Genomic DNA, 12,949 nt, shown 5'->3' on the forward strand with positions numbered 1-12,949 from the left:
TTCTTGTCCTCTGGGTGATGTATTCAAAGGGTCGTGACCTTTGAACCAATCTTCTGCGCTCTCTTCTACTTCATGCCTTCGTTCACTATAAATCTCATCTTTGGTTGTTCCTTTAGGCCTCCAATTTCCTGCAGATCTAACCTCTCCATCCTTCTCACGGCTTTCCCTGGACTCAACAAAATCGATACTGGCATTGACAAAAAAAAAAAAAAAAAAAAAAGACGTATTGGTTGCTTTCAAACCAACTTAATCTGGAAATGTTATCTTCAAAACAGCTAATATGAACTTTTGTTGAGATTCCGCATGTCAGCAAAGTAATTCAGGCACGTGAAATCGGCCCTGTGCATTTGACCCATTCTCCAATGCCCTTAGGAGGAAACGACATTAAAATATAGATCAGAAAATAGAGTAATATAGGCTCTTTAACGCTGGAGAATTAGCCTATATATTGTACATGCTTTAGGATGGCAAGGGAGACTGGAGCACCCATAGAAACCTAAAAAATAATAGGGAGAACATTCAAACTCCCCAACAGATCCAGGAACTCAACTTTTGAACTTAGTGTTATGGAGAAACTGTGCTAGTCACTCTGCCACGGCATAAAAACCATAACATAATGCGCTAACCCAATGTATTTAGCTTCTCCCATCTGGTAATTGCAATGTCCATCCACGTATTTCATTATTAAGTTTATAAACGTGTTAGCAATGAGCATTTTTGTTTTCCACTCCAAAACAAGAACAGTTGTTGTTATAAATTGGTATTGATCCAAAAACACAATGCCGTCTCCTAATTGCTGCCCAATGATTAGAGTGTCTGCGATTAAGTGCATTTTTCCATCAGTTAAATTAAAAGAAATACATTTTAAAGCAACACAATCAATACAAAATATGCCACATTCAAAACTCTCAGTACAGATGAAATTGTGTAGCCTGTATGAGAAAACATTTTTATTACCAAGATGTGGCCTCTGCTTCTTTATGCAACATTCAGGCGCACATTGAAAAATGGGACAAAAGCAAAGCAAATAGAGGCGCCGAATCTCAATCATGTTTCAGTAGCCCAGCCTTCACCACGGCAACGCTTATCATGCTTATTGAATGTTGAGTTGAAGGAGACATGGGGTTTTCGGTATACGCCATAAGCTACTTTGGAGAAAAAATGTTTATTTATTACAAATTTGTCCAGACACCAGATGAGCTGTCTGGCCTATAGCGGCGGTGAATAACACTGAGGTTAAGTTGAGAGTGACCCACAGCCAATGTGGAATTATTATGAGCCAAAATAAAGAAATAACAAACAAGATGAAAGGGAGGCTCACCTCTGATTGAGTTACTCTGACAAACAGAAGCCATTTTAAACTAAACATTACAAACTAAATGATTATGTATACATTATATATATAATATATACACACATATATATAGTTTAGTATAGTATGTAGTTTGTGTTTCCTCCTGTCACCTCTTGACCCATACATATACAGTAAGTGCATGTTTCCGTACCTCCTGTTGAACGGGTTGTCCCCAGTAATGATGTGAGTGGACTCTGCACCAACCAGGAAGTGGATCCTCTGGTAGAATGATCTGGCGGCCTGGAGCAAATGAAGCAGGTTTTGGCAGGTTTGACAAAACATATTTCAACAGTACACATTACATGTGACTGGACAAATACATTCCTTATTTTGATATTTTGATTTAGTATTGATGGTATTGATGTGTTGACATGTTGAGTGCCTGTGAGATGAGTACCTGTTGTCAGGTGAGTACCTGCTGTGAGAAGAGTACCTGTTGCGGGGTGAGTGCCGCGGGGGACTGGCTGAGCACCTCGGCGGGGTCTGGAGATCCTTTACAGAACTGCTGTGTCTGACAGGACGGCTGCAGGCAACAGTCTGGGTCCATGCAGTCGGCCAGTCCGTCTGAAACAGGCACATGAGACAATCAGATCCACACTGCACCATTAAGAAGTGAACACTGACCACCTCAGCTGAGAAACAGGGACGACACAGTGAATGGCACCAGGAGGCACAGACTCAGGCCATGTCAGCTCACAGATAATAACCTCAATAACACCACAGGATTTTTCAATTGTGCTTGATTAATGGTAATGTATAGGCTGGATAAGCAAAAGGTGCCATCAAAATTCTGTTTTATTTTGAAAGAAAAAAAAAAAGTTTAAGTAAATCTCATCCAATGTAAAGAGGGACAGGCCACCCTATTATGAATACATTTTAGAGCAGTGTGTTTGTAGATCTATAACTTTCTACAAAAAAAATAAAAAATAAAATAAAATAAAATCCTGGTATTTACAACATTTTGAGGACTTATTCCAATCGAAAAGATAACATTGTATTTTAAATGGTTAATTGCTCTGGCAAAGGTCCTGATCTTTCATCATTCAGGACACTTGGATACCATCATATGTCACCTGCTTCTCTCCTTGGAGATGTTATTTCATTGGAAAGTTCCACAGTATGGCATAATTTTGTTTATCTCAATGGAGACAAGCAGGTGACATGACCAGACCAAGTTACAGGTCAGATCTGTGGAGAGGCAACCCCGCTCACAGTAGAGATGCATGTTTATCTGTGCAAACACCTAATTGAATATTTGCAAGATAACTTTAATGCCATACTGCAGAACATTCCAGGCAAAGCAATAATGTCTCCATGGAGAGTTACAGAGCAGCTTTAATTACAAATTGTGCATAAAACTAGATTTAACCTGTGTACTTTTACGACAACTTGAATATTTTTTGTGTGTATTTTTTGGCAATATTCAAAATACTTCTACATATGTTGCTACGATCCAACTGTGGAAAAAAACATGATTTATGGATATTAATCTGCAAAACCTGATCGGTACTCTGGCTTTAGGGAAAGGATGGAAGGATATAGGAAAAGAGAGAGAGAAAGCGAGGGATGAAGCCGGGATCAACACAGGAGGAGACGGAGAAGCACCAGAGGCCTGAGGGACCAATGGAGGATAAAGTGGGATTAGGAATAATTATAGATTCAGGAGGGATGGTGTAAGGAGACAGGGAGGAGAGGCAGGAGGACAAGAGCAGATTTAGAGCCATGAATGGACTGGAGACTTACAATGGGACGGAACATAGAGGGAGGAATAAAGACGTAATACAGGCTTTACTGTCATAGAGAACAGGACATGACAAATAAGTCTGTGGAGAGACACTGTTTAAAGCTAAATTATAGACTGATTTTAGTTTGGTCGTCTCAAAACATCTTACAAAACAAGGCACTTAGAATATATTGAATTTGGTGATTTTATTGTCCAAAAGGGTTGACGTTATTACCACACTGAAATAAGAAAGATTATGTTTATTTTGTATTTATAAGTTAAACAATCTTGCACTCTAACAAATGCATTTCATCTGTAAATATAAAATTCTAAACATAAATTATAGGTCCTATGTTACATTCCACCTTGTGATGTCATGAAGTGGTAGTTTCAAGTTAACAGCGATCTTTTACCCTTCAGTTCAGCAGAGATTGGCAATTCCAGGGCTGACATAATCCAAATGATTCTAGTGAAGGTGCAAGGAGTTTAAAAGCACAATGAAGCACTTCCTGTATTACCACATGACATCACAAGGTGGACCAGTATCTGCAGGGTTTGTGCGCTAAACATGTGTGAGTGAAACAAAAAACAACTCTGGGTATGCTTTTGATGAGGACATTATAATTATTATCTGATATATTATAACATATATCAGAAAATAGCATAATATGGGCAAATTCTTTCTAGTTTTCTTTATAAATCTGGCTATAATCCTGGATATTTAGGTATATGTATTTGGCAATTTATTTTAATATGCACTGTCCCTTTAAGAATAGTGCACAAATACACAAGACTAGTGAGAATATAGGGTTATATTTACAATAATTGGTATATATAGTTCTAATTCATAAAATGTAAGAAAGAAAAGCCATTTGAGTTAAAATTGTCACTAAAATATAACAAAATATATAATTTGGCAATGAGGTACTACCACTTATTTAAGTAAATGGATTTAAACTGAAGCATGTTTGGTAGTAATTAGTTAATAAATATTCCAAATGTTCCTTATCAAATCCGGTCCTATACAAACGTTTAACCAAAAAAACCCTAAAAACCTAAATGCACTTTTTCCTACTGTTTACAAAATTCCAACGTGTAATCGTGTCTATATAGCACATTAAGCGTTGCCGGGAAGAAGTAAAAAGAAGGGATGCACAGAGGAGACAATGGAAAAAGAGAGGGGGGCAGATGGATGGAGTGATAGATGGAGGAATGTAAGCTAATAAAATCTGTTCTGCCATTCGTCTCTGTTAGTTTCTAAAAGCCAATTGTACATCTGGAGACAAGCCACAGGAGACATACACATTTTAGTTTTTTTTTTGTTTTTTTTTTTCCCTCTTTCTCATGGCGACTGCTTGCTGACTTCACCTATGCTCGTTTTAGCCTTCATTAAACCCTACCGTGGGTCACTGCACAAATTGCACCAAATTATCAGCAAATTCAGAGCGTGGGTTTTCAATGCAGGGGGGATATAGCTTTTACATTATAATGGTTTTCATGTCAGGAAAATGGCAGTTATACAAGAATGTGAAGTTATACAGTGGAGGTAACCAAAGAAGTATCTGGCATTGTGCAGAACCTGGAGACATAAGGTTAGATTCTTGTACAGAGCATTAAAGCCACAGTGTGTAACTTTCTGGTGGAGGCAAATCACCTGCATGATTCTTTGGAAATAGAAAGCTAAAACCATACTCCAAAACATTTTCCATAGAGACAGATACATTTTATGCCGTGCTGTGGAAGATTATAGCCAACGGAAGTTTATAGCCCAGTAAGAGTCAGGTTTGTGGAGATGCAAGCCCACTCACAGAAAGGACACATTTTTCAGTGCAATAAAAATATACCTACCAAAATGCATGCTTTTATTTGAGTTTACTTTTTTGGCGAAAAAGTTACACGCTGTGACTTTAAATGCTCCTCCTTCTTATTAGTTTCCCTTTTTCTATTTGCCATCTAGTTTTAATGCAGTTTTTACTATTTATTTTTAATAGGCCCATTCAAATCTTTATTTATTTGGAATATTTTATGAATACTTGAGGGTAGTTCTGTTTTACTGCTGCTTTGACACTGCAATACTGAAAATTCTCCAAAAAGAGTTTAAGATCTCTTGTGCTTGTGTCTGTCATATAGTTATAGTTATGTTATAATTTGGATATTTTCATTTGCGATATTCATCTAAAATGACTTAATAAAAGAAAAGTCTTACTTCTGCATTATAAAACTGCGGTGATCAATGGGAGCTAATGTGCCTCTAAATGTAAGAGTCATCAGATCTATATAGGTACAGATCACACTAGCGACCCGAAGATTTTTTTTTTCTCCATTTGTATCAATATGGTTACGCAACACTGCCGAATCCTATGTGTATCACCGATAAGGCGAATACAATTGGAGAGCAAAGTAAATAGAGAGCAATGGGCTTGTACCAGTGGCGGTGAAAATGGGAGTCGATTGGCAATATGGCATCTTGAAAATAAGCGATTAAAGATTGCTCAAACACGAGCAAATCACTCCAGATACAACTTCACATGAGCAACTTGAGAGGGGAAACAACTAAAACATGGTTAAAAGCTCTGAAAAGTTAATTTTGCAGAATTGGTCTGCTTTAAAATTACCTATCCATCATTGAATTAATTTATTACATTGTGAAATTTTGTTCAGACAACTAAACTAAACAGTTTTACTGAAGTCACATTTTGAGAGAACTGAATCAAAGCATTTAAAGATGGCAAGAAAGACACAACACTGTAGACTATTAACTGTACAGAAGATTGGCTTGTGCTTCCACACTGGAGCCATTACGGGACGTATAGAGCGCTATATATGTTCCCTGTTCTATTGATGAGGACGGTGGTATTTCAGAGTCATTGGAGCTTCAAAGAGGCGTTTGAACTTTGGCGCAGAGAGTTCATTCACAACGCTACATCAAGGTGCTATGCTCCGTCTGAAAAGTCACAGTCCATCACGTGTGCAGAGGAGGGAGAAGTCTATCTACTGCACGTTTGATATAGACCCTTTAAAAATGTGTCAATAAAAACTGTTTCAAAATGGAGGCAACTGAAAACTGAAATGAAGTGGAACACATTTCGTAACTGAGATTAACCACAGAATATCAGAAAATAGAAAAAAAAAAAAATCAAGGGGGGATTGGGAAACGAGAACCACGTAGGTACTTGTGAGCGCTATCAGAGCCCAGTTAAAACACACTTACAGTTGTGTTTCATGTTCTGTATTTAATAGGAGATTATTACACACATTTTGAAAAGAAAAAGGATTTTTTTTGGTTTAACTGGACAAAAACTAATGAATGGAACGGAACTTTTTTTCATTATTATAATTATTATCATTATTATTATTATTATTATTATTATTATTATTAGCATAATTTTTTTTAAAGGAAGTGTATGTAGTTTTTTTTTTTTTAAAGGTACTACAATCTGGGAACACAGATAGGTGAGTTTGTGTAGTTCAAAATTAAAATGGTGCACACATTTCTTTTAAGTTTCTGTCTAAAATTGAATGTGGAGAGAGCCGTTGCCCACTTAAGCAGTGACCATCCTCTTCACTTTGACAGACTAGACTTCAGCTCGTCTAATTTTCCATGTTCCCGTCTCCCCCTGGGCGTCTCACACTCAGAGCCAACAACATGTCCGCCGCCTGTCCATAAATAACCCCATCTACTCCCTCTCTCTTCCTCACCCTCTCTCTCTCCCTCTCTTATCTTTCGTTCTCTCTCCATGTCCTCCTCTCTGCTCTCTCTCCCCCTCTCACTTTCCCTACATCTTTGTCTCCTTTGCTCTCCATGTCCCTCTCACCATCTCCTCTCTCTCTTTCCATATCTTTATCTTTCTCTCCACTCTCCCCCTCTCTGTCTCTCCTTTCTGTCCCTTTCTCTACCTCCAACTCTCATGTCTCACCCTCTCCCAGTTGCTCTCTCAACCTCTTTCTTTATCATCATCTCTCTGTGTCCCTGTCTCTCTTTTTCCCCTTCTCTCTCCTTCTCTCCTCATCTCCCTCTCCCTTCTCTTTATCTCTGCCTCCCTCTATCTTCTTTCCCTCTTTCTGTATTCTCTCTCCCCTTCTCTCCATAACACATGTCCACACACGTACCGCCTTCGTTGTCCTTGCCATCAGTGCAGAGCGTCTCCATGGCGACGTGACACCCGGCCCCTCGCCACCCGGACTGACAGATGCAGTGCCACCCACTGGCCTCCAGGGTGCAGCGTCCATTGTTGTTGCACAGACCCGGGCAGCCCTCTGAAGTGAGGAGAAAGACAGAGAGGGCAGTTAGCAATGAGTTAGCGTTAGCATTCGCATAGCATGGATAAGGAAGTTTGAAGCTCAGACAGGCTTTGACCATTAACGGTGTAAAGGCTGAGGTCAAGCGTACTGGAGACGAGACAAGATGGCTGCTGAATTAGAAAAAACAAACCAAAAAGTTGTTTTTTAGCATTAAAGGGCCTATATGATTTTGAACTATGCATTAAGGGCAAGGTTTTGTTGGAAATGTCCTTTGAAACGGCACATAATTAAGTGTCTGGGATAGTCTCTTACAGGTGTTTCCTCATGGTTCTCGAATTCTCCACCCACTTTTTTTTTTTTTTCTTTCTTCTTTAAAATGCACCTGCCACAGAACGTACTGTCAGAATTACTGTTACTGTCAGGTGTTGCTTCCCCATAATTCTTGCAGTGATGAGCAATACCAGTGATGTATTTTTTTGGTATTAAAATGAACACTTTAAAAACACCTTGACCTGCACAAGCTCAACAAAGTTCCCAAAGTCCCACATGATTAGGAATTTTGTCAATTTTATACATGATATTTAAACCTACGAATGGTCCAACAGAATCCAAATGGTAAAGTTTTTGTTGTCTTGAGGGAAATTGTATCTACTACAAAACAAGAGACCTGACCTACACATAAAAACTGAATTTTTCTATAAAAAGATAGGCTTTTCCACTATCTAAATAACTGAAGCCTTTGCGACCAACACAAATAGCGTATTGGCCTATGGCACATTATACACAACTTGAAATGTTAATATTTTTGCACTAGGAGTCGTATTGTCTTCCCCAATACGACTAAATCATTGTCAGCAGTGTGAATACCATCAGCCGTTATCCCCAGCCCATAGACAGCAGCCTCGTGGAGCGCGCGTTGGTCAAAGCCTGTGCTTAGTGAGTGTTTTTAGCCCTATATTTAATGCACCTCTCTCCAACAAATGGACTGACAGACTGTAAGACAGAGCCAGAGACAAATCAGAACAATCAATACCAAACAATACAAACGCAGAGACATTGAGACAGCTTTCAGTGGAATGCCAAAGATGTTGTAGTTTCACATGAACGCTACGAAACCCTAAAGGGCCAAAATGGTATCGTGAATAGACCTATATCTCATTCTCTGTAGGGAAAAAACATGTTATTGATGATGGAAGACAAAAGCAAACGAAAAAAGCGAAAAAGAAAAAAATATATATAGAGAATTTGAGGCTCGTTTGAATCGCTTTGTCTGATCTCTGAGTCAATTTTGCTGAGAGAAGCTGGTTAAATAATCCATGTGAAAACACAACATGAAGACAGTAAGAAAAGCCAGCACAAAGTATAGGGAGGACACAGGGAGGAATATCTGGTTTTGGAAACGAGCATGCCTCCGAAATGCTATACTTTATGCGGCCGCCACATTCGAGACAAAATATGAGGCTGGCTGATTCAAAACAAAAAATAAAACAGAAAAAATAGATAGTATTTTTCTGAAAACCAAGCAAAGGGTATTTGGAGAGACAGAGGAGAAAGAAATCGTGAGACAGGGACAGCAGCTGACTTCATTGACACATACATATAATAGACATAATCAGGCTTCCGGATGCAAGACAAACAAACATATTGGCTATTGTGTGTTTGAGTGGAGGGGAGAGTGAGTGCGTTTGAGCTGGAGAGGAGACAGTGTGTTACAAAAGGTAAAGCTGGGACACTGGAAAAATCAGACAAAACCGATTTGAGAACTTGAACTAAATGGAAACTGAAGTGAAAGGCTCCGGGCATATCTTGCAGTTGTAATTCGATAAGTCGTGATGGTTGGCTTGTGGAATAAACGTATTTGAGCGTATGACAAAAGATATTCCATGGGTTTCAGTTTCAGGTTTATCGCCGCCATTTTGAGGACTTTTCAGCGTTCAAGCGATAGAAAAGCAAAAGACGAAGTTTAAATCCGTCAGCTGGACAAATCGTTGTATGAGTGAAGACGTTTCGCTGCTTTTCTTTAGTTCTGGTCAGATGGAATATTTAGCTGAATTCTTTATTGCTATGACAACGGTGCTACTTTTTCATCACCATTTGCCTGTACTTTATGATTACCCATTATTTAACTGATCTCTTGTGGCAAAAGTTGGCATTTTTGGGCCTATTCCGCATTAATAGAAAGTTCAAAACCCTAACCAACTAAACCAAAGGACAGAATTTAGAGATTAATGGGTCTGTACGTAGCGCAGTCACCCTATAACGAGAAGGTTGGTAGTTTGAATCTAGCCTTTGCCATTATGTTGTTGCATCCTTAAGCAAGACACTTCACCAAACTTTCCTGGTGGCTCAAAATGGCTAGTTAACGATTTATGACATTTCCTGTTTTTTTTTTCTGTTTTTTTCATGTTTTCCAAATTATTTAGTACAAGTTCGCAAATCGTATCGTGCAATGAGTAGCACGGCAGTCGGCCAGCGATGACTTTTCGTAACATATGTCGTGATTTCCAATAGTGAATGGACATCGGTGCATTCATTTTATTATTACGTTTTTGTGTGTGACTGTATCTCAAAGACAGGGACATAGTAATGTAACCAGAAATACAAATATAACTGAAACAAACAAGCTTGGACAAAGTCAGAAAGACAGTTGTCGTGGAAACAGAGAGAGAGGACAGGAAGTGGAATGAGTTGAGACAGGAGTGCAAAAAAGTGATTGGTTTTGGGACAGCCTTGAATCAAGTCTTTGGTATTTGAATTACCTTTATATCCTGAGAATAGGAGAGGGCACGGGGGGAGAGAGGGAGGAAAATTAGGGATAAAAAACGTAAATTGAAAAAACTAAACAAAAAACAGCACTGCCAAGTATACTACTGTATCTGAGATGTAATAAGGGTTTATGGTCAAAGACAAAAGGGGTAGAGGGGAGGAGAGGGACAGTAGGGGGCAGCACTGAATCAGGACCAACAACAGTACAGCATCAATCAAGAGCACAGAACAAGAAAACATGTCGTGGCGTAGAATATTCATAGACATTTACAGATTTGCATTCTGTACAACGGAGCACATGTGGAGAATGTTACAGAGATGTTTTTTGTGATTGTCAAAGCTCAAATTTGACCTGCGATTTTTCAGAGCTCAAGATGTGGTTTGGCACTTTGTAGCAGAGCGCCATAGCAATTGTCATATTTGTTATAGCGCGTGGTATTGCATATGTTAAAATTCCATAATAGTGCTTTATATTCATAGACAATTATCACGCTTTTGAAGAGAAAGTTTTGGTTTGGCAAATCATGTAAAATGAAAGGTTTTTATTTACTTAGTCCCTCTCCCTCTTCCCAAAAGTAGCAGCTATTGTCTTTAGCCTAATTTGAACTGATGGTTACATAGAAAAAAACATACATAGCGTACATAAAGCCAAATTTAAAGTTGCACTACATAAAGTTTCTTGTTGAAAGGGTTCGCCACCCCCTTGTTGCCATGAAGAGATTATTGCTATTGCATTGCCTTGAATGTCCCACAGTAGGGCATTAAACTTATCTTCTCGCATGTCTTCAAATATAGGTGTTTTTATTGCTAACTTGAAAAATAAAAAAAATAAAATGGCTTTCTTATCATGAGTTACTGATGTGTTTAATGGCATTCTGTGGAGCATTCATGATAAAGCAATGACATCTCCATGGCGACAATCAAACAAAACCAGAAAAGTTGCATAGCACACCTTTAAAAAGCCATGTGAAAAAAATACATTTTTCCAGTCAAATTCCTGTTATTCGAAACGACAGAATTCCCTCAAACTATTTTTATTGCAGAAGTGACAAAAGCTGTGGATATTGGGGGCAACATTATAAAGTGCACTTGCAGGTTTGGATCTGACAGTGAGTCCGATTACTTTGGAGTAAACCTGTTCTTACCCGAGCAGCAGAACACTGTACATGACAGAGGCAGCGGCTATTTCACACGCGATATTCATTCAAAAGATATCACAGTTTCAAGTCTGTAGTGAGCTGTTGGATCAGTACAAATACACTTTCTAATACTTAAGTTGTAATGAATTAAATAACATAACTGCATTAAATTATTGACATCATTAAGGGATTAACAACATTTAATCACATTTTTTCAACTAATAAATGGAAAAATAAGCATGATTGTGTTTATAAACTGAAAATTATGTTTAAACTATGATCCTGTCAGTATTTGTATAGTTTACGACTACATTAAAGGTACACTGTGGGAATGTTGTTGCCATGGACATGTTATTGCTATGCCTGGAATGTTGCACAGTATAGCATTAAGCAGATCTAGCATTGACTTCATAGCTAGATATTCATAACTTAATGCCATACTGTGGAACATAGACACGGCATACCCTCCGTTCACCAGAAAAGTTACACAGTGAACCTTTAATGATCTGATAAATTATTTTGTTTTCGTTTCTATTATTACATCTGGCATAAATAAACAAAATGTTGCTTTTGTTGTGGTAATTCCTGTGTAGTTATAGCCAACCACTGTCATAATGTTTCTTTATTATTATTTTTATTTTGTGACTTATTGCTAAACTCTATGGTAAAACGATTCATTGAAAAAAAGTAGGTCAGGGGTGTGGAATATGGTTGAACTCGGCGTAATTCATCGGCCGACACCCAAAGCCCTCCGCTCACTGTACACAGCTCAGTGCTAAAACACATGCTAGCGCTACATGTGATTTGTGACCATCGAGTGGCTTGACCTTTGACCTGCGCAACGATGCATTTAAAACAACTACAAAGTCCAGGGGAGGGAAATTTATGCTTTTAAGCGCTCGCACATCTGGCTACAATGTGTGCCCGACCACTTCCTGAACGCTCGGTTTGGAGGTAGTGATACTGTAGCATGAGATACGTGCAAAAGTATGGACACCAATGAGAGCTATATGTGAAAAATGGGTGCGTTTCATCTTGAAAGAATGGGCTGGAACATGCATCTGCGGCTGATGGTTCGAACAAATGTTTCAAATATGAGGAAATAAATTATACAGAATGCAAGAACACTGCAAAAAGTCTCATCGGAAAAGATATATTGATTTAAGAAGCTTTAGGTTTCACTTCCAATTGGTAATGATGTGTTTTCTTGTTACTTTAGCCAATTCCAGAGACAGATTTTTCTCTGTATTTCAGTTTTTTATGTGGAATAAAATAGACCTAACAATACAAGTTAAAATGACTTGAAGTTACTATATCTACTGAAGTAATTTGAGTAGTTAAGAATGGGCTGGAACTTTGAAATATTTAACACTCAAAACAATTCAAATGTTGACCCGATTTAAACCTATTGTATGACTTTTTTCTTCATTTGATTTTGATTAAATAACATGCATATTTGAAATAGATCAGCTTGAAATCTAATTGCATTGGATCAAAATAAAAAAAAAAAACTATAAGAAAAGTGACATAATATGCTCAAATAAGATCTATAAATCTGGCTATTTCAGACAAGTTTTAACAATTTGTCTGTGTGATCTACAAAAAATATGACTTCATTTGGATAATTTTACTTGAAATTACTACAAACGTATACTCAAATATATTGTCTATCCTGTAATCGAATACTTTAGGTACAGCTGACTCAAGATATTCAAGTAATTTCAA

At 38.0% G+C, this 12,949-nt stretch overlaps 1 protein-coding gene across 2 annotated transcripts in view; it reads right to left on the reverse strand.

Moving 5' to 3' along the window:
- Positions 1-12,949, reverse strand: part of LOC117393469 (teneurin-3) — a 516,796-nt gene that overhangs the window by 109,644 nt on the left and 394,203 nt on the right. For both annotated transcript variants that reach the window (XM_055225737.1, XM_055225739.1), the window contains 3 exons: positions 7,188-7,334; positions 1,788-1,918; positions 1,506-1,594 (listed from right to left, as the gene is read on the reverse strand). In XM_055225737.1, the coding sequence (XP_055081712.1) occupies positions 1,506-1,594; positions 1,788-1,918; positions 7,188-7,334 (367 nt within the window). The remainder of the gene's footprint in view (positions 1-1,505; positions 1,595-1,787; positions 1,919-7,187; positions 7,335-12,949) is intronic.

The sequence above is a fragment of the Periophthalmus magnuspinnatus genome, chromosome 1 (assembly GCF_009829125.3).
Source record: "Periophthalmus magnuspinnatus isolate fPerMag1 chromosome 1, fPerMag1.2.pri, whole genome shotgun sequence".
Lineage (NCBI taxonomy): Eukaryota > Metazoa > Chordata > Actinopteri > Gobiiformes > Gobiidae > Periophthalmus > Periophthalmus magnuspinnatus.